The sequence below is a fragment of the Muntiacus reevesi genome, chromosome X (assembly GCF_963930625.1).
Source record: "Muntiacus reevesi chromosome X, mMunRee1.1, whole genome shotgun sequence".
Taxonomy (NCBI): domain Eukaryota; kingdom Metazoa; phylum Chordata; class Mammalia; order Artiodactyla; family Cervidae; genus Muntiacus; species Muntiacus reevesi.
In genome coordinates this window covers 118,688,970-118,711,335 of record NC_089271.1, presented here as the reverse complement: position 1 = coordinate 118,711,335, position 22,366 = coordinate 118,688,970, and the positions used below count along the sequence as shown (strand labels likewise).

Genomic DNA, 22,366 nt, shown 5'->3' with positions numbered 1-22,366 from the left:
GCCAACTCATTGGAAAAAACCTCTGATGCTGGGTAAGATTGAAGGCAAAAGGAGAAGGGGGAGGCAGAGAATGAGATGGTTAGAGGTAAGTATTACCCTGACACTAAAACCAAACAAAGACATCATAAGAAAAGAAAACTATAGACCAATATCCTTAAGAAACAGAGATGCAAAAACTCTCAAGGAAACACTAGAAAATCCAATCCAGAAATATATAAGAAGGACTGTACACCATGACAAAATGGGATTTATCCCTTAGAATGCAAAGTTGGCTTAACAACCAAGAGTTAGTTAATATAAAACACCATATCAAAAAGATAAAAGGGGAAAATACATGATTATCACAGTAGAGAAAAATAATTTGACAAAATCTATAACCCATTCATTGATACAAAGATAATAATAAACACTTAATCAAGCTGGGAATGAGAGTGAACATCTTCAACCTGATAAAAGCATCTAGGAAAAATCCCAGACATAACATCATGTTTAATGATGAAAGGCTGAATGCTTTCCCCCACAAGGTGGGAAACAAGGAAGTCCATTCTAGCTGCTTCAGTTGCATAGTACTGGAGATTCTTGCCAGGGAATTTAGGCATAAATAAATAAAATGCATCCACATTGGATAAGAAGAAGTAAAAGTGCTTATTTACAGATGACATAATCTTGTATATAGAAAATCTTAAGGAATCCACTAAAAAATTGCAACAACTTTTTAAAAACTGAGTTCAGAAAGAATGCAGTATAGAAGATCAATATTTAAAAATTAGCAGTCTTTCTATAAGTAGCAATGAACAATCCAAAAATAAAATTAAAAAACAATTATACTTAAATATCAAAAAGAGTAAAATATTATGAGTAAATTTTTTAAAGTAGCATAAAACTTATAATCCAAAAACTTACAAAACATTGAAAGAAATTAAAGAACATCCAAATGAATGGAAAGACAGCCCAAGTTCATGGATTTAAAAACTTAATATTGTTCAGATGGTAATATTCCCCCAAACTGATCTATGGATTCAACATATTGATAAGCTAATTTTGAAATTCACACTGAAAGTCTAGGTACCCAGAATAGCCAAAACATTCTAGAGAAAGAAGAAAACAACTGAAGATTCACACTTCCTGATTTCAAAACTAACTACAAAGCAACAGCAGTCAAAGACCATGTGGTGTTTCATAAAGAGAGCTATCTAGATTAATAAAATAGAATTAAGGATCCAGAAACACATATAAATAAAGGAAAAAGTCTTTTAACAAATGATTCTGGGACAACCAACAGCCACGTGAAAAAGAATAAAGTTGGACCCCCTTTTTACAATAAACACAAAAAATAACTCAAGATAAATCATAATCTTAATGTAAGATATAAAAGTATAAAACTCTCAGAGGAAGATAGAGGGCTAAATCTTTGTGATCTTAGGTTACACAAAACATTTATGAGAGACAAAAGAAAAAATTAGTTAAGCTGGATTTCATGAAGATGTAAAACTTCAATGCTTCAATGAACATCATGAAGAAAGTGAAGAGGCAATCCATTGAATGGGAGAAAACTATTTGCAAAGCATAGGTACAATAAAGGACTCGTATCTAGAATGTATACAGAACACTTAATACTAAAAAGAAAATAATAATTAAAAATGGCAAAGGATCTGAATTGACATTCAATTGGGCAACCCTGTGCTGCACTCAGTCGCGTTCGACTCTTTGAGACCCCGTGAAATGTAGCCCATCAGACTCTTCTGTCCATGGGATTTCCCAGGCAAGAATACTGGAGTGGGTTATCATCTTCCTCCTCCAGGGGATCTTTCTGACTCAGGGACTGAATCTGCGTCTCCTGTGTCCTGCATTGCAGGCAGATTCTTTACCCACTGAGCCACTGAGGAAGCCCAAAATGTATCAGACTTAATACAAGTTAAAACTGTAAAACTTTTAGATAATACATAGAAGAAAAATTCCAAGATCTAGGGCTACTCAGTGTCATATCTTTTTACCTTTTCATACTGATGCTGGGAAAGATTGAGGGCAAGAGGAAAGGCAGGGACAGTAGATGAGATGGTTGGATAGCATCACTGAGTCAATGGACATGAGTTTGAGCAAACTCAGGGAGATAGTGAAGGAGAGGGAAGCCAGTTGCACTGCAGTTCACGGGGTCACAAAGAGTCAGACACAACTTAGCAACTGAACAACAACAAGGTCTACTCCATTCCTTTTGTAAATTAAAGTGTAGTTGATTTATACTATTGTGCTAACTTCCAGTGTACAGCAAAGTGATTCAGTTAAATATATATATATACACACACACACATAAATGCTTTTCATATTTTTTCTGCTATGGTTTATTCCAAGATATTGAATATAGTTCCCTGTGCTATACAGTGGAGAAGGCAATGGCACCCCACTCCAGTACTCTTGCCTGGCAAATCCCATGGACCAAGGAGCCTGGTGGGCTGCAGTCCATGGGGTCGCTAAGAGTAGGACACAACTGAGTGACTTCACTTTCCCTTTTCCCTTTCATGCATTGGAGAAGGAAATGGCAACCCACTCCTGTGCTCTTGCCTGGAGAATCCCAGGGACGGCGGAGCCTGGTGGGCTGCCGTCTACGGGGTCGCACAGAGTCAGACACGACTGAAGTGACTTAGCAGCAGCAGCAGTGCTATACGGTAGGACCTCGTTGCTTATCTATTTTATTAATATATATAGTAGCTTGTATTAGCTAATCCCAAACTCCTAATTTATCCCTCCCTTACCCTTTTCCCCTTTAGTAACCATGTTTGTTTTCTATGCCTATGAGTCTATTTCTCTTCTGTAAATAAAATCATTTGTATATTTTTGATTCCACATATAAGTTATATCATATGATATTTGTCTTTCTCTTTCTGGCTTATTTCACTTACTGTGATAATCTCTAGGTCCATCCATGTTGCTGCAAATGGCATTATTTCATTCTTTTGATAGCTGAGCTATATTCCATTGTATATATGTACCACATCTTTATCTATTCCTCTGTGAATGGACATTTAGGCTACTTCCATGTCTTGGCAAGTGTAAATAATGCTGCTATGAATATAAGGTTGCATATATCTTTTCAAATTAAGGGTTTTCTCCAGATTTATGCTCAGGGATTGCTGGATCATATGGCAACTCTATTTTCAGTTTTTTAAGGAACCTCCATAATGCTCTCCATTATGAGAGAATATTACCATAAAGAAAGCTGAGTGCTGAAGAATTAAGGCTTTTGAACTGTACTGTTAGAGAAGATGCTTGAGAGTCCCTTGGACTGCAAGGAGATCAAACCAGTCAATCCTAAGGGAAACCAGTTCTGAATATTCATTGGAAGAACTGATGCTGAAGCTGAAGCTCCAATACTTTGGCCACCTGATGCAAAGAACTGACTCATTGGAAAAGACCCTGATGCTGGGAAAGACGGAAGGCGGGAGGAGAAGGGGATGACAGAGGATGAGATGGTTGGATTGCATCACTGGCTCGATGGATATGAGTTTGAGCAAGCTCCAGGAGTTAGTGATGGACAGGGAAGCCTGCTGTGCTTTAGTTCATAAGGTCACAAAGAGTCGGACATGACTGAGCGACTGAACTGAACTGAACTGATAATGTTCTTCAGAGTGACTGCACCAGTGTATACTCCCACCAACGGTGTAGAAGGGTACCCTTTTCTCCACACTCTCTCCAGCATTTACTATTTGTAGGGTTTTTAATAACAGCTATTCTGACTGGTGCAAGGTGATACCTCATTGTAGTTTTGGTTTGCATTTATCTAATAATTAGCATTATGGAGCATCTTTTCATATTAGACAATTAATTCTTGATGCTGAGTCATGATCCATGAGAGGAAAAACTGATAGATTGGACCTCGTCAAAATTACAAATTTTGCTCTGTCAAATACCATGGGAAAAAGTTGAAAAGACAGGCAATGAGCCAAGAGGAAATACTGCAAGCAACATATCTAACGGAGAGTAATATTAAAGAATATGTAACTCCCAAAGCTCAACAGTTAAAAAAAAACAAAGAATTCCATCAGAAAACAGGCAAATGACATTCTACCACAGAGGACCTACAGATGGCTAATAAGCATGTGAAAAGATGTTGAACATTATTAGCCATCAGGCAAAGGGATAGTAAAATCACAATGAGATATGACTACACATCTATCAGAATGGCTAAAATGTAAAAATAACAGCAACACTAAATGTTGGAAAGGATGAGGAGAAACTGGATCACTCATACATTGCTGGTGGGAATGTGAAATGACATACAGTCATTCTGGAAAACTGTTCAACAGTTTCTTACAAAACTAAACATGCACTTATCAAACGTCCCAGCAGTTGCATTCCTGAGCATTTATCCTAGAGAAATGAACACTTAGCATCCCACAAAAGCCTATACATGAATGTTCATAGCAGCTTTATTCATAATAGCCCAAAACTAGAATCAGCCCAGATCAACAGCTGTCCTTCAACAGCTGAATGGTGAAACAAACGGTGGTACATACTTACCACGGATTACCCTGTAGCAATAAAAAAAAATATGAACTATTGCTACAAGCAACAGCTTGGATGAATTTTGAGTGAATTATGCAAATCATAAGAGGTACCCCAAACTAGCTCTCACTCCTGTTCCAGCAGAACCATGGTGTCCCAGAATTACTAACTGAAAGCCACCAGCGGCCCAGACACCTAAGGTGCCCACTATTAAAGCTGCCAGTTTGCACAAGGCCATTGCCTTCCTCTAGGGCCCTGAAGTAGATGCGGATACACTGTCCCCAAAGCTCTTTCTAGGAGGGCAAGGTCAGAGTCACTAAAAGGCGATCTGTCACTTAATTACAGCAAGAGTTTACCTTCTTTTCCCAGCAGTATTTCTCTCTCTCAGACCCAACTTTAGCTTCTGACATTTCAATCAAAACTCCTACTATTTCTTCACTATTTCTACCTGCTCAAAGTTCTAGGAGAACAGTTGTTTTCTTCCTTCAGGTTTCTTGCACTAAGCTAAGAAATTCAGAGACCACCAAAGTATGTCATCGAAAACCAAATGATATAGCTGTGCAGACTTCAGGCTTTCTGGAACTTGGATATCTCCATCTTAGCAGACTCCTTGCATACAAGAGCTCCTCTCTGTTAATCGGAAAATGCTGCATCCTGGAGTCAGATCTCAGCAAATCAGAAGAGCAGGATGTTTGTGGTCCCTGGCTTCTTTTGCTGTGTGAATGGAAATCTGACCTCTGTGACATTCTCTAGAGATGTTCCCAGCCAAAGGTCACAACCGAGACCCCACACCCAGTTCTCTGATACTGGAACCAGAACCTTCCTACAATGAATAATGGTTGCATCACTATGGCTTAAAAAAAAAACAAATATGACATTCAATGAAGAGCATCACCATCTTGTTCATTCCAATCCAGCCATATTTTTTCAAAGGAGAGAGATTGTCAGTGTAACTGCTCACTTCCATGCACACAAATCCTGTATGCAGCCTTTAACAGAGCATTCAGGTGAACTCTGGAATATGATGAGCTGCTTCCCTCCAACAGAGTCAGGCAAGGTGACTGCAATACAGGACTCCCTCCCTGAGAGATAACCTGAGCTAATTTGGCTGCATTCAATGGTCTAGCTCAGTCACATACCTTCAGCTCCCCCCAAGTCAAAAATATACCCCCTTCCTGAACAGGAAAAACAGTTGAAAACCAAAAAGTGTGATTTTAGTCTCATTCTGATGGATCTTGTGACATCTAGGTCTCTAAACCTCTCAATAATAATTTTTCAAGGCCATCTGGAATAAATAGAAGTCCCACTCAAAGCTGCATGTATGAAAATTCTGGTATTTGAAATGGATTTTTTTCCTTAAATGCATAAACCAAAAAAGCAGGCAAGCAATTGGATTAGAAGAGCAAGGTGTAAAAAAAAATAACCCTCTCTAATTGGCATTAAGTCACCAAACATTGTCAAACACATATCACTTGCTTAATTATTTTGTGTGCGCATGTGTATATCTTTATAACTTCATAAACATATAAATGAGAGGGAGATGCAGATTTAATGTACATTCATATGGCAATAAATACAAAAGCTGCCAGATTGTAAAATGCTATACTAATGCTAAAATGATACCATTTTTTTCTTTCGCTTTGCTTCCAAGTCACAAAGAACAAATTTAGAGTAAAGATGCAAAGCATGGATCCTCAACTAAAAGGGGACATGTGCACAGATCTTTTTGTCCAGTAATGCAAAGCATCTTTTTTTTTTTCCAAAGTATCTTTTAATACCCGTCTTCAGCTCTGTATTCTATTTGTCTAATTATCTTTCATTAATCTTACAGTGAGTTTATGCATAAAATGATTTCTACATGTCCATTAAAATTTTTATTGAAGAAGTTGTTCAATCGCTAAGTCGTGTCCGACTCTGCGACCCCATGGACCACAGCATGCCAGGCTCTTCCGTCTTCCACTATCTTCTGGAGTTTGCTCAGATTCATGTCCATTGAAGAAATTTTTCATAAATAGCCTACTGTGCATCATTCACCCCAATAAGCTTCATTTCAGCACAGCTTTCATTAGTTTTGAGCTTCCCTGGAGGCTCAGATGGTAAAGCATCCGCCTGCAATGCAGGAGACACAGCAGACAGGAGTTCGACCCCTGGGTAGGGAAGATCCCCTATAGAAGTACCCACTCCAGTTATTCTTGCCTGGAGAATTTCATGGACAGAGGAGCCTGGTGGGCTACAATCCACAGGGACACAAAGAGTTGGACACGACTGAGCAACTAACACTTTCACCTTTTTCACTTTTTAATGAGTTTTAGTTGGCGTATTACACTCACTGTACCACTTTCAGCAAAACCAATCACAGAAACAATAAATACGTTTGCCTCTAGTGTACATGGCAAATAGGCTCTAACGGTTTTTCAACCTTCAAGATGTTGTGCCAGTTAATCTTCTACAAAGTCTCAGCCGTGAGGCTTCTGCTGAATTGGCCATCATCCCAAGGTCAAACTCTCCTCCGGTTGTACTGGGCATCTTTTTACCATCCTTCCAAGCCTTCAACCTAATTTCTTTGCTGCCTGCACTGTGTGCCAGCCTGGCAGCCCATGCTCATTTGCATATTTTCTCAGATGGCTCTTTTCTAAAGCTGCCTCCTCCAAAGGAGAGAGAATGGTCACTCCTATGGAAAGTGCTACCCTCACTTGGTTATTTCAGTAATAAAATACACTGTTATTATCTACATGATGAGCCCCTGGGATAAGCACTGGTTTCAAGATTCATTTTCTCTCGGACCCCTCACTTGAAGTTGAGAAAAAGCTTTATTTCACTGGCTCCTCATGATCTAAGATTGTATGAGCTGCCCTGGCTGAACCCATTCACACTACCCTCCAAGAGCTGTGTCTACTCAGACCAAAATGAGCAAAAAAAAAAAAAAAAAAAAAAACAATGGTCATTCACAGAAACAGGCCATGGACAGAGCAGTGCAACTGACATGGCTAATGAGGCAACAGACAACATTCAAAAAGTAAAGTGCCTTGTCCTCTTAGAAATCTTGTGAAGTGAATGCACCATAATTTAAGTCCACATGGAGTGTAATTTAAAATACATTAAGGTCTTCATTTTCCTTATCTGGAAAAAAAATTTTTCCTCTAACTTAAATTCTTTCTCTCCCCCCAAAAAAAACATAATTATTTTGTTTAAATCATTGTTGAAAGCATTTACAATATCGTGGATATCTAAATCCTTATTTAAGAGGGAAAAAGAAGAGCTGCAAAATTTACCTTTAGAGAGTGATTTTTATTAAACATTGTTAAAGGTGCCTTAACATGTTGGAACCTGTTATTTGCAGACAGTCACCTCAGGTCTCCATTCCACTTAGTTTGTCTAGACACATAGCCAAAAAAGAGGGTATAGGCTTTTACTATGGAGAAAAGTGCGTGCTCAGTCATGCCCAACTATTTGGGACCCTATGGACTGTAGCCCACCAGGTTCCTCTGTCATGAGATTTTTCCAGCAAGAATACTGGAGTGGGTTTCCATGTCCTCTTCCAGGGGATCTTCCTGACCCAGGGATCGAACTCGTGTCTCCTCCATCTCCTGCACTGCAAGCAGATTCTTTACTGCTGAGCCACCAGGGAAGCCCTACGGAAAACAGTAGGAAGGCTCTTTAAAAAACTAAAAGAGTTATCATACAATTCTGCAATCCCACTCCTGGGCATATATCCAGAGAAAACTCTAATTTGTAAAAACACATGCACCCCTATGTTCATAACAGCACTATTCACAATAGCCAAGACAAGGCAACCTAATTGTCTATCAACAGATGAATGGATAAAGATGTGCTATTTATATAGTGCAATACTACTCAGCCATAAGAAATAATGAAATAATGCCATTTGCAGCAACATGGATGAACCTAGAGATTATCATATTAAGTGAAGTAAGTCAAAGACAAAAACCATATGATAGCACTTATATGTGGAGCCTTAAAAAATAATACAAATGAAGTTATTTACAAGAAAGAAACAGACTTGTAGATATAGAAAACAAATTTATGGTTGCCAAAGGGGAAATGGGTGAGGGGTGAATTAGGAGTTTAGATATGAACAGACACACACTACTATATAAAAAATAGATAAACAAGGACCTACTATATAGCACAGGGAACCATATTCAATGTCTTACAATAAACTATAATGGAAAAGAATCTGAAAAAGAATATATACATATGTTATAAATTATACATGTATATGTGTTATATATTACACATGTATATATATTATATATTACACATATATATATGTTATACATGTCATGTATGGATGTGAGAGTTGGACGGTGAAGAAAGCTGAGTGCCGAAGAATTGATGCTTTTGAACTGTGGTGTTGAAGAAGACTCTTGAGAGTCCCTTGGACTGCAAGAAGATCCACCCAGTCAATCCTAAAGGAGATCAGTCCTGGGTGTTCACTGGAAGGACTGATGTTGAAGCTGAAACTCCAATACTTTGGCCACCTCATGTGAAGAGTTGACTCATTGGAAAAGACCCTGGTGCTGGAAAGGATTGGGGGCAGGAGGAGAAGGGGATGACAGAGGATGAGATGGCTGGATGGCATCACCGACTCGATGGACATGAGCTTGGGTAGACTCCGGGAGTTGGTGATGGACAGGGAGGCCTGGCGTGCTGCGATTCATTGGGTTGCAAAGAGTCGGACACGACTGAGCAACTGAACTGAACTGAACTGATATATGTTATATATACTTAACATATATATATATATATATATATATATATATATAACTGAATCACTTTATTGTACACTAGAAACTAACATATTGTAAATCAACTATACATCAATAAAAATAATAAATAAAAAAGGATGGCAAGGGCTTTTTGAGGTTTGTCTAAGAATTTAACGAACATTAAAACATATCAGACAGGCTATGTGTCTCAGCTGGTTTTAAATGCCAACTCCAATACTGACTAGGATGTAAATCTAGGCAAGTTATATATTTCATCCAATTATCTGTTTTCTTGTCTTCAAATGGGTTTTTTACACACCTATGTCAGAGGGTTGTTTTGAGGATTAAATGAGAAATATATGTTATGCCTTTGGCATAGGGCTTGGCTCAGTAGGTATCCCCAAACACTAATACATCTTCACAGAAAGTCAGGCCTAGATACCTAGGTCAAACCATCAGTTTACAGCACTTCTCTTTGCCTGAGTCTTGAAGTTTTCCACTTTTTCTTCGGTTATATTCCAGTAAAACTTTACTTACAAAAACAGGTGGAGACAAGATTTGACCCAAAGCTTGCAAACCGTAGTACAGATAATATGTCTAATGCAGATGCTACAAATACTGTGTATGTGTGTGCATATATATAGCTTAGATATGATTTTTCTAAAGTTTGATTTGGCATGTATTTATGAGCATGTTGGCTATCTGCATGTTTGTGTGAAAGGGCCTTGTGAATGTTCACCCAAAAGAACTTTGGAGAAATGTGTCTGAGTATTTTATACATAAAGGAGATTTTTTTCATAAAGGACAAGTTCTTCCATTACTGTTACATAATCTGTCAAATGCAAATATTTGTATAGCTCTCTGCAGAGGACTCCACATGGGTTTCTCACACGGGTAAAGACAACAAAACATGAGTAATAAGTGAAAGTGAAAGTCGCTCAGTCGTGTCTGAGTCTTTGAGACTTCATGGACAATATATATATATATATATATATATATATATATATATATATACAGTCCATGGAATTCTCCAGGCCAGAATACTGGAATGGGTAGCCTATCCCTTCTCCAGTAGATCTTCCTGACCCAAGAATTGAACCAGTTTCCTACACTGCAGGCGGATTCTTTACCAGTTGAGCTACCAGGGAAGCCCATGAGTAATAATCATAGCCATAATTCTTTAGCACATATCATATGCTAGGTATTGAATCTTTGATATACATTATATAGATGCTAACATGGAGTTCTTCACTCTTGCATGTGAACTAAGAAGCTTGATGTGGTCAGTGAAAGACTGACAATAAATGAAAGTTGCTCAATCGTGTCCAACTCTTTGTGACCCCATGGGCTATACAGTCCATGGAAATCTCCAGGCCAGAATACTGGAGTGGGTAGCCTTTCCCTTTTCCAGGGGATCCTCCCAACTCAGGGATCGAACCCAGGTCTCCTACATCTGCAGGCAGATTCTTTATCAGCTGAGCCACAAGGCCTGATCTCTTGTTCCTTCCTAAGTACTGCATAGTCAGATAGAATGGGCTGTAAGTTATTTACCTACTGGAGCTTTTCAGGCCAACTTTATGGCTTAGTATGTGGTCTGTTTTCAAAAATGTTCTGTATGTGTTTGAGAAGAAAGTGTATTTTTCTAATTGGATGCTGGTCTCCTACAATGAGTTTGTTAAGCATGTTGCTCAAATCCTCTGTATCCTTACTCATTTTTGTTCATTTCATTTTGCAATTACTGAAAGAGGTTAGTAGATTTTACAATTTCTCCTAATAGCACTATCCATTTTCACTTTACATATTTCAAAACTATGGTATTAAGTGCTACAGGTCTAGAATTATTATCTGAACAACTGAACACTTTATCATTATCCAGTGATCCTGTTTATCCCCCCAAAAGGTTTTGCCTTAGTTAATTTAGCTACATCAGCTTCCCTCTGGTTAGTATTTGCATAGAATATCTGTTCCAATCCTATCAGTGTCCTAATGTTTTAGCTTTGTCTCTCATACACAGAATATAGCTAGATTTTGTACTTTCATCAGTTGATATAATCTATGCCTTTTAACTGGTGAGTTTAGTCAACTTCTATTTATTGTAGTAACTGAGGAGTTGGCTGCCAAGATCAAAAGGACTTTTAAAAAAGTACCTCCATGTATCCTGGCTGTAACCTGGTAACTCTAGCCAGTTTCTAAACACTCTACTTGCATTCAGTCTCTTGTAAGAAGTTAGCAAAAGTCCAATGATCTCCATGAGTGAATCTGAGCTGATACTATACAGTTATGGGGAAAGGTCAATTAATGCAAGGAACAGTGCACACAAGCCTAATTCATTTGATGTAAACCAATGCATTGCACACTTTCAGTTGCTCTGTATTCCTTCCGAAATGTGCATGGAAGTGATTCATTAGAACTATACTCTTCACAGAAACAGACCAATTCTCTTAGGCTCAGTAGGGCATCTCCACTGGTAAAATTAAAAAACCAATCAAACTGAATAAGAAGTCCTCTTTGCAGACATCTACATCGAGAAAGAACATGATTCTTGACAATTTAGAGTAAATGAAGTGCAAATTATTCTCTTATAATATATACCAGAATTGAAGCTTAAATTGTGACTAAAAAAGAACCCACAGTTTAATCAGAAAAATATATTTATTGGTAATTCCCATGAGCTCATATTTGATACAATTATATCATAGGATAACAAGTTCAAAGCTATTGCTAAGTTATAAATATGGAATTTATGTCGAATTTGCATTATTGAATTTTATTTTGAATTTGCATGTGTGCCTATATTTGAATATTTATAATATTCCAGAAAAAGCACAGTGGAATGTGCAAGACAGATTTATTTAGTGTAATGCTCTGAAATGTGTCAAAGTCTTCAACACTGTTCTTAGAGGCAAAATGGCAGAAATAACAAATGGCATGCAATAAGACCAACTGAATAATCTGCAAAGTCCAATACCTACAAAGCTAGGAAAGCTTCTCTGCCAATAAATATTTTACTAAAAGTTTAGACAAATATTTCTCTAAGCTTACAATGACATTGTATTATAAGACATATACCATTAATTGGAATCTTCATTACACTTTAATGGGAGACCGAATATTCCCATCTATACCTTTTTTTTCTCCTAATCTCAGTGACTAAATATCTCATCTTATTTGCCACAGAATGTTGATATTAGCTTCCCAACTGCGAAGCACATTCTTTACACTGTCAAAATAGCTTGTCCCTAGAATGTAGTCTTTGTGGAGTTTCAACAATAAGATTCTGAACCTCACTGTATTTAGTGGCCCCTCAGATACCCAGAGCAGTTGAGGAATGCAGTGTTCTAGTCCAGGGATCCCCAACCTCTGGGACCAAATGCCTGATGATCTGAGGAGGAGCTGATAAAATAATAATAGAAAAAGTGCACAATAAATGTAATGCACTTGAATCATCCCCACACCATCCCCAGTCCATGAGAAAATTGTCTTTCATGAAACCAGTCCCTAGTGCCAAAGAAGTTGGCGACCGTTGGTCTAGTCAACTTAATTTACAGTTAACCGGGGGCAATGCTCTTATGAAGTGAAACTGCTCTAGGGGGAGGCTGCTGCAGCAGACTGGACTCCACTTCTCTCCTGGATAAGGGCAGCTCATGCACTAACTGATCTAAGCCCTCAGTTGTGGACGTTTAGAAGCTACAGTCCTTCTCCCAACCCCAAGACTTCGCTCTTCTAATCAGACCATTAGCTCTCGTATCAGCTCACTTGAAAAGAGGCTCATGAGTATTCAAAGTCCAGGCTATCTTGGGTGGCTCTGGCTGAAGAGAGTAAGCCTTTTATTTCTGTGTGCCATTATTAATTTCCTGTTTCATTTAATTTTTAAACAGAGAACAAGCAATGGCAATCCACTCAAATATCTCTGTACTGTACTAGTGTAAGAGTTCTGTGGATTCTTTGGAATGTGATAACAGCCAATCATCAGAAAAATCAACAGTCGATGTCTAACTTATCACCTCTGCCTTTCAGTCTCAGAGTTTATTTAGCCAAGGCTGCTTTCCTCATTAAGGACTCCCAGAATATCAAGAGGCTAATGAAATAACCAGCCAATAGTCTTTAGAAACCAAAAAGCAGACGTGTGTAACTTATCAAAGCCATAATAAAGCATCATTTTAAAAACTGTTCAGATTTTTCCAATTTGTTACACTTACAAATAACTCCAAGTAACTTACGAATAATGGTAGCCTCCTAGGATACCATTATCATGTCACCCTCTGTTTTTTCCTCATGGCACTTCTCACAATTTTCAGTAATGAATTATTTGTTTCATGTCTACCTTTCCCATTCTATGAAGCCAGGGACCATGTCCACTTGGTTCCTCACAGTGCCTCCAGCACATAGCATATTGATGAGATATTCAATAAATATTTGTAAATAAATGAATAAATAAATGAATGAGTGATAGAAAGACATGTACAGGACGGTTTTTCAGGAAACCCAGGAAAGAAATCTTGGGTCAAAGAAATACTGCCAATGTTCTCTGTTTATCTATTTTATTTCCAAAAGAATCATTTCAATTTACATTTCCATCAACAATGTATATGAATGATGGTATTTACCACACCTTTGTCAACACTGACTACTACCCTTTTTTTGTTTGGTGGCGGTGGTGATGTATACCTAGTTGTTTTTTTTCAATCTGAGAAATTAATTAATTAGAGAAGCAAAAAGCTTTTCCTATATACAATTGAAATTTGCATTTCTTTAGTACTAGTGAAACTAAGCTTTTTCTTTAGTTTAGAAACTAAAAACTAAGCTTTTCCCTTTCTGTAAACTAGCTTTGGTTCCATGTTGCAAAATTTTCTGGTCATAGCCTTTGTTTTTCTGCTCGATTCATTGGAGCTCTTTTTCCAGGAAAGATGTCAGCTTTTTGTCTGTTTTATTTGTTGTGCATATTTTCATCTGTTTGACACATGCCTTTTCATTCTGGTTATTTTTGGACAGATAAACATTTCTCATTTTTATATAAACATAACTGTCGATCTTTTCCTCTATTCAAACAGTCTTTTCCTTGGCTAAGATCCCCACATCAAAATTGCAGCAATCATTTAAGTAATACTGCCAACTGTGAATTCAGATTAACTGGGTTCACAGACTCCTACGTATACAACTAAGCCCTAACCTGTTCAGAACTCCAGTTCTCACTTGTTTGCAAGCCTTGGCCAGTAGAAACCTAGGCAAGTTAGACTCGTCACAACTCTCAATACCCTCCCAGCACTCACTAGAGCCCCTTCTCAACCTCTTCTTTTTTGTCAGTGGTACCATGTTGACTCCAGACTGAAAATCAGAGCTCTATCTTTAACTTGACTACATTTACTTTTGTGCTTCTTACATTCCTGCCATGCAAGAGTTTCTCATACCTCTAGGGTGCGACCTTCTGGTTGCCATTCCAGGACCTCTACAAGGAGGCTCCCTAACCCTCCCCCAGGCATGAACCTTCTCGGGGACTTGACCTTGAGATGCCGTGAAGATGCCACATCCACCCACAATGCCTCTTTTCTTCTAAATTTTGTTGTTTGTTCATTGTTTAGTCCCTAAGTCATGTCTGACTCTTTGGGCCCCATGAACCATAGCCCACCAGGCTCCTCTGTCCATGGGATTTCCCAGGCAAGAATACTGGAGTGGGCTGCCGTTTCCTCCTCCAGGGGATCTTCCCCACCCAGGGATGAAACCCGCGTCTCCTAAGAAGCCAGTTTCTTCCCAAAAACAAGCCACCTATTCTCAGAAACCTTTCCAAACAGATCTCTCCTTTTTCTGGCCTGCTCCTCATCTTTTAGAAAGAAAAGAGCCTTAGAAAGCGACTTGTTTAAGTCTCCCATTTTACAGAGTGGGGGTGGACTTGCCAAATCACTGGCTCTTCCCCACTCCCCACCTGTCTATGCTACATAGTTCTACATTTTTGCCATCATGAACTTGAGGCTGAAGACGGTGACCTCGACTTTTGGGGATTTGTCTGGGCTCTAATCTCCACCAACTGCCAGCACTAGGCAGAGGTCATAATACTTACTCCACAAAGCTTGCTGATTAGACCTAAACTGTTACATAAACAGATGAACTTTTCTCTGTTTTTAAAACGTATTGCAATAAAGGTATGACATTTTGAAGACGTTATTGATATTCAAATCATTTCCAAACAAAACCCATCTTCTTTATTAAATATCTAAAACACCAAATTATTCTGTTCTACTGTAAGTTCTGTGAGAGCAAAGATGACACGTCTCTCCTGGAATATAATGGGCAGCTTCACAAAATTTCACTTCACGAATGACAGATAGAAGAGGTGACTATTCTTTAAAGTCATTTCATACTACTTGACGACAGATATCTAGAAAAGACAAGCTCTAACATTCTTATTGCCACATAACAGCACTAATCTAAAATTACTATTAAGAAAATCTAATTCCAAATAGTTTTTTATACCACCTTGAGAATTTTGAGCTTGGCTGGGATGCCAGCAACGTATTTGCCACCCAGGCAAAGATGTTAATTTATCACGGTGAATTTCTCCCCCTCTCCTGGGAAATACATGTGTGCAGGGCAGGAGGCAATAACAGCTCTTAGCATCCTCGGCTAATTGAAGCTACGCCTGTGAGAACCCAGTGGCCTACAGCTTGAGGGACCAGAAGGACCGCACCGCTGCCTAAATTGATCCATTCACCCGCTGTCTCGCCCTGTTCCACATGCCAATCTCATCGTCCTGCTTCACTGCATGAGGGAAGGAGTGGAGCATGGGCACCTGAGCCATGAGCAGGCTCATGCACCATGGACTTCTTACCAAGACATGGCTGTGTCAAAATAGAGCTTGGGAATTCCCTGGCACTCCAGTGGTTAGGACCTGGTGCTCTCACTGATGAAGTCTGGGTTCGATCCCTGGCTAGGGAACTAAGATCTCACAAGCCATGCGGCCAAAAATAAATAAATAAAGCCACCTTTAAGCCAAAGGAAAAGAAAAGGAATCCTTTACTACAAGTATTAAAAAGGAGTGACCACAAGGAAGACAAAAGAGAGAGAAAGCTATGCTCCATAGAAATGCCATATAGTCCTTTCCTGTCAGTGATAACCTAGTGGATTCTAGGTGACAATTAATTACTCTTCCCCTATGACTGCTGCAAAATGTAAAGACGCTAAATGTCTAAGATGCACCATGAATATGATGACCAGATTCTCTGACTTGGGTAGCCGAGGAAGCTGATCTTCTCCCGCCGCCAGCTGCCACCCTAGTGTGCCAGCCAGCACAGTGCCCCGGGGAAGAATGAGCCTGGTGCACTTTCTCAATGCCCAATTCTGAGGTCCTCCCACAGACTCAGGGATGCACTAGAGTTGGCTACAAACAGGGGGAATTTGGTCTGAGAAAAAGCCTGCAGAATCTGGGAGTCAGAAGAACTGATCAGCAGCCATGTTTTGATACATTTTCAAAAGCAGTCTTGGGAATTCTTGAATGAGCGGGATTTCGCTCTGGCCCCTAAACAACATATTCGCACACAGAGGCATGAAATGCAATTTCCAGGTGTTGTTTTTTTTTTTATTAAACAAACACAAATCTTAATAAACTGGTGCCTTTTGCCAGCCAAGCACTCTCTCTTTGTCCTCTCCAGGCAGCGTGATGGCAGCCGTTTGCACTCAGCAGTTATATATCACCCGAGCACTTCTAGAATGTAGCAGTGGGAGCACGACTCAGGTCTTGGCTTGCAGGCTCGGTGGCCTCTCATGCCCGCCTCCCCCACCCCAGCATGGATGGATATAGCGAATCAGAAGGTGTCCCTTCTAGCTGCTGACGGCTCCTCCTGATGCTTATTCACCAGGCCCCCAGAGTACTCCCACCCTGCTCAGCTTTGCAGTGATTCCCGCCTTGGCAATGAGACGCCCCTTTGCCACCCAGCCACCAGACCTTCTCCTGGTGAGCATAAAGCTTCAGGGAGGTAGAATTCTATTTCTCTCCCAATGCCTGCGGCAACCCTGGTCCAATCACTCATTCAAACACGTGTGTAAAAACGACTGGAAACGGCGATGATGTAGGTGATAATAACACCAGTGAGCATCCATGGAGTGTTCACTTTGTGGTAATGACTCACATGAAATACCTCACTGTGCTTTCGCAAAAAAAAAAAAAAACAAAAAAAAAAACAAAAAAAAAAACCTTGCTCATGAAGTTGCGGTCAACAGAGCCAGGGCTGTGGAATCAGCCCAAGCTGGAGCAAGAGCCCTGTTGTATCACTGAAGAGTCCAATGACCTTGAGAAAGTCCTTCAACCCCTTTGGGCTTCTGTCTCATCTGATAAATGGGGAGACTTCTGTCCACTCTGCCTTCTTGCTACCGACAGCACAACTTTGCAGAGACATAGCAGAGATAAGGGATGGCAAAGCTCATCAGGAACCGGAATGCACTCTCCACACAGACAAGGCTGGGAGAGGCTCGGGTCCAAGGTCATGCAGCTGGCTCACGGCTGGCCTGGAACTGAGGCCCAGGCGTCAGAACTCCCAGGCCTAACAGACGGAACTGCTGTTCTGCTCAGCTCAGCGGACCACACAGCCCACCAGCAACTGGCATGGAAGGCTACTCCACACAGGAACTCCCCATGGCTGACTCTCTGTCTCCTGAGACCAGCTCGCCGGCCTCACACATCACTGCCAGCACAGATGCTTCTGTCTCTAAATTTTCAACATACACACACACTCTCACTGTCACACACTTGTGCACACCTTCTCTCACAGAGATTAGCAGAGTTCACAGAACTGGTCCTGTAAGCAGTCAGCATCCTGGGAAATTCGGGAACCCTCCAGATATGACTACTCTTTAAGATGAAGATTTCTGGAGGTGGGTAGGAATTAAGGAAATAAAGTACCCTTGGGGTAGCCACGTGTTTCTCTAGCAAATTTTACTTCATTTTGGTGAATATCAGAAGATCCAAGTAACTCCGACTCTTTAGAAAGTGATTCTTCCTTTATTAGACTAGATGGCACTGTGGTATCACCCTTTTGATGACCAAGGAAATCGTATTTCATTTCAAATAATTTTGCTTCCACTGGGGACTGTCCAAGAGGCTAAGCCCTCCCCTTGAGGGGTCCTCGTTATCCTACGGAAATTTTCTGAAGGAATCTGCCAGAGGACAGTGACCATCAAATACACAAGATCACAATGATAATAATGTGTGTTTACACACTATGTCACACTACCTGTCCAAAGGGATTTTAAAAGGCACATGTGCCTCATGGAACTCCAGAGAGGGCTGGGGAGTCCATAGTAGCCAAGACTTCATTTTTCCTACTCTGCCACAGCCATGGCTGTGGAATTCGATTTTTGCCCTCAAGAGCTTTTTTTTTATATCAGCACCTCTCACTACACCTACAGGCTCCATCAGCAAGAGGAATTATTTTCAATATTGCCAAATTGTTTGTGAACATCTTCAACCCTAAAGTCTTGTAGTGACAATGGCTTACACAATTCTCACAATGGATTGACGTGGCAACCTTCCTAAGGTCAAGGTTTGCTTAGGAGGTTGGGGACAGGGGAAGTTAGTGCTGAAGGGAAATGAAAGTTCAACAGATTCTCCCAGAATTCCAGCATTCAGAAAGGACACTGTAAACTGAGGGATGGGAAAGTAAGTAGGGAGTAAGGTTTCCTCTAAATCTCAATGATGACCAGAAAGTTGGAGGGCTCCATTCGTCTGGGGCTGGACAGAAAAACCCACATTGGCTGTTGCATTCCGAGAGGTACCAACAAAAGGTGACAGTGTCTGGAGCAGAGCAGCCCTCCCCATGAGAAGGGAATGGGGAATCTGTCCAGGGAAGCAGCCTCTGTAGCAGCAGCAACCTCCTGTGGTCAGCTCGGTGGAGAGACAGAGAGCATGGTCATGTCAACTAAACTCACCTTATCCATTCCCGGAATCCCCTGCAGCAGCCCTCTCTGTTTTATAGAGACCAGCGGAATGGGAGCCCTGACTGGGGCAACTGCACCCCAAAGAGTCCTTCCTACTCCCCCGTTTATGGCACTCCCTGACCGCCAGCAACCAGGCATTGCAGCTGGCTGGAGGAAAATGCCCTCGCTTCAAAAGTGACAGGCTTTTCATAAAACAGCTCTTTCAGCATCAGCCCTAGGTTCCCAGCAAGTGGACTGGCAGCGCCCTGCTCTAGGGCTCAGGAATTTGTAAATCAGGAGAGGTTTCTCAAGACTGAGCCCCACACCGGATCCGCAGCAGCGTCCCAACCCGCCCTTCGGGTTGCACTCGCAAGGCGCAGGGGATGCCCCGCGTGCAGCCAGTGGCCAGGGGCGCAAGCTCTCTCTGGGTGTCCGCAAACAGCCGCAGAGGGACATTCATTCGCCCAAGGAGAGTAGAGCCAGCGGAAAGAAAGGAGGAGCGGGGCGACAAAAGTACGGAAGGAAGAGGGGGAAAAAAAACATAAAAGGTTAAAGAAAGGACGGGAAGCAAAGTGAGAAAGGAAAACGGAGGGAGACGGAAAGAGCAAGCGGCCAGGAGCTGACAAGATCCCAAGCGAGAAAGAGAGGCGAATAGTCGAAGCGAGGGGAAAGGCCGGGGTGGGGTGGGGAAGAATGCGGGATCGTCAAAGAAGAGAAAGGCGGCTTGGGAAGCTGGGTGCAGAGAAAAGAGAGAGGCTGGAGGGGCTTAGGCACGCTACATGAAAAGCGCGGCTCTTTCCGGCGCTCCAGTGCGGAATCTACATTCGGTACTCTGTCCCGGCGGCTGCCGGGGGGCACTCGTCCCGGGCCTCCCGGCCGCTTCCCCCCGCGCACTCCGAGGCGCCAAGCAGGCCAACCCGTATGCAGACACAGGAGCCGTCCCGGGTAGGAATGGACGAGCCGCCACAGCGCCGTGCTCCCACGCGCCAGGGCGCCAGACGCCTGCCCAGCCCAACCCGGGCGCCACTGCAGGGACGCCGAGGTGCTCCCTGGGTCACCCGCACCGATCGGCCGCGCCTTCCGATCCTCTGCCCGCCCGCCGGGCCGGGTCAGCACCCCGGCTCGGCTCCGGGGGGCCCCGCTCGGCCGCGGGCGCTCACTTACCTGGACGGTCTCAGCCTGGCGTCGCGCTTGCCGTCCACCACGGCGGGCACGCAGCTGGTGAGCTCGGTCCAGTCGGCGTGCAGTCCGCAGCTCCAGCCCGTGGAGAACCTGGAGAAGAGCCAGGTCTCCCGCTTACCCGGCCGGTGGCAAGTGCATTTCTTCTGACCCACGCGGCACTCACACGGCTGCTCCAGCTGGATGTTGCGCACCAGGTGGCGGCCGAAAGTGGTGCCTCCGGTCTTTTGGATGTGCAGGAACACGATCAGGTCATCGCCCTTGATGTCGAAGTCTACCTTACGCAGAAGGTCGCTACGGCTGAAATTGTAACGGGGCACGAACCTGGCGGAGCTCTCATCCTCCGAGCGGTACGGGTCCGGCAGCGGGGAGCTGAACGCCTGCAGACGGAGGAGCTGGCATTCCGTGCCGGGGCACACGTATTGGAGGACGATCACCGCAAATAGGAAGAGCATCACCAAAGCCAGCAGCAGCTTGTTGGATTTCTCATCCATGTTCCCGACGCTGGGGGAAACCCAAGCTCCTTACGTCAATCCCGCAGCTCAGCCCGCGCTCGCCGCGCGCCCGCACCGCCCCCTCCCCTGGCGCCGCGGTTGCTCCCCTTTCCCCCTCCCTTCGGCACCGAGTACTCCACCGCGGCGGCGGCGGCGGCGGCGCCCTTCCCCGCTTCCTTCCTTCCCGGCAGGCTCAGCGCTGTGGCTTCTGCCGCACACCCCTCCTCCCCCCACCCCCCGACTCCTTACCGCTGGCCGCCTGCCCTCTCCCCGCACCGGGGCTCTCTGGAGCGGCTCCGCGGGGTTTCGTCCCCATGGGACCCCGCCTGCCCCGGTTGCCCCACTCCTCAACTCGTAGCACGGGTCCGAGCCTCCGCGCATCTCGTTCCACTCTCGGTGGCTCCGTGGCTCCCATCCCCATCCCGCTTCGCCCCCCGGACTCTCCCCGGGGCTTCTGCCCCCAGTCCCTTGGCGCGCACGCCGCCACCTCCTCGCCTGCCCGATCTCGGGCTCCTTCACCGTGCGCCGCCGAAGCCCTGCTCTTGCCCGCATCGGGTTGCCCACCTTGGGGGCCGCCTCGAGGGAGCTCAGAGCCCGGCGTTCGGAGTTCCCCTGGGGGAAGGGGGTCCGCGAGCAGCCCGACTTGCTAGCTGAGACGCTGCGCTCAGGGTGCCCGCGGAAGCGCGGGGAAGGAGCCGCAGCGGAGCCAAACGCGCGCCGCTCCCCTCCCGAGCCCCCGAGCCCGGCCGCCGCGGGCCAGCCGGAACTTTGCGCCCTTTCCTCTCCTCGCGGTTGCTTTCCTTCCCGCACCGCTCCCGCGCGCCCTGGCCCGGAAGCGCGAGTCCCGCTTTCGCCTAAAACGTACCTGCCTAGGGGACCGAAAATCTTGGAGAATATCGCGCCGAGCACGTGCTTCAGAAAGTGGCCCAGGGCGGCCAGGCCCCGGGTGAGCAGGGCCCGGCAGAGGGAGCCCAGGTCCCAGCGTCTCCTGAGGTCGTGCATCCGCCTGCGGCGGCCTCGGAGCAGTAGCGCGAAGAGAGGGGCGCGCGCGGCTCCCGCCAGAGAAGCAGCAGCCTTTAGGGGCTCGTCCAGGAGCGGCTGGGAGTTGAATCCGCGAGACACACCCCTAGGAGGGCCCGCGCGGACTGAGGCGGCGACTGATCCGGGCCGGCTTGCTGCCAATTCGGCCTCTACTCTGGAATGCCGGCGGGGACAGGTGGTGCGGGCGGGCGCTCCTCGCTCCGGTTGCAACGGCGGCCCGAGCGCCCCGGCTGCACACGCAGGCAGTGCCATTCCCCCCTTCAGGCAACTCAGGGTACTAAGGATCAGGAGCGAGCTTGAATTTATGTAATAATGCCTCACGCCCAAGAGCTCAAACCACTTAAGCAAAAGACCTGGCTTTTCTCCGGTTTGGGGGGACGGAGGTCACCCTAGTGAGCACATCACTACACTTTGGCTCGTAATTTCAGCCTCCCCTAAAATAGCAAAGGCGCAAATTGGACCTTTTCCCTCTCTCCTTGCCAATTTCCATTCTCCAGCGGAAGCGGGGGCATTTTCTGA

The 22,366-nt window shown here is 43.7% G+C and overlaps 1 protein-coding gene and 1 pseudogene across 1 annotated transcript in view; both read right to left on the bottom strand.

Moving 5' to 3' along the window:
* The window catches only part of LOC136153849 (N-alpha-acetyltransferase 20-like), a 44,951-nt pseudogene extending 25,358 nt beyond the window's left edge, over positions 1–19,593 (bottom strand).
* The window catches only part of HS6ST2 (heparan sulfate 6-O-sulfotransferase 2), a 329,391-nt gene extending 307,292 nt beyond the window's left edge, over positions 1–22,099 (bottom strand). The window contains exons 1-2 of the mRNA XM_065915179.1: positions 21,672–22,099; positions 20,298–20,816 (exon numbers count right to left, since the gene is read on the bottom strand). Coding sequence (XP_065771251.1) covers positions 20,298–20,816; positions 21,672–22,099 — 947 coding nt within the window. The remainder of the gene's footprint in view (positions 1–20,297; positions 20,817–21,671) is intronic.
* Positions 22,100–22,366: the final 267 nt, after the last annotated feature.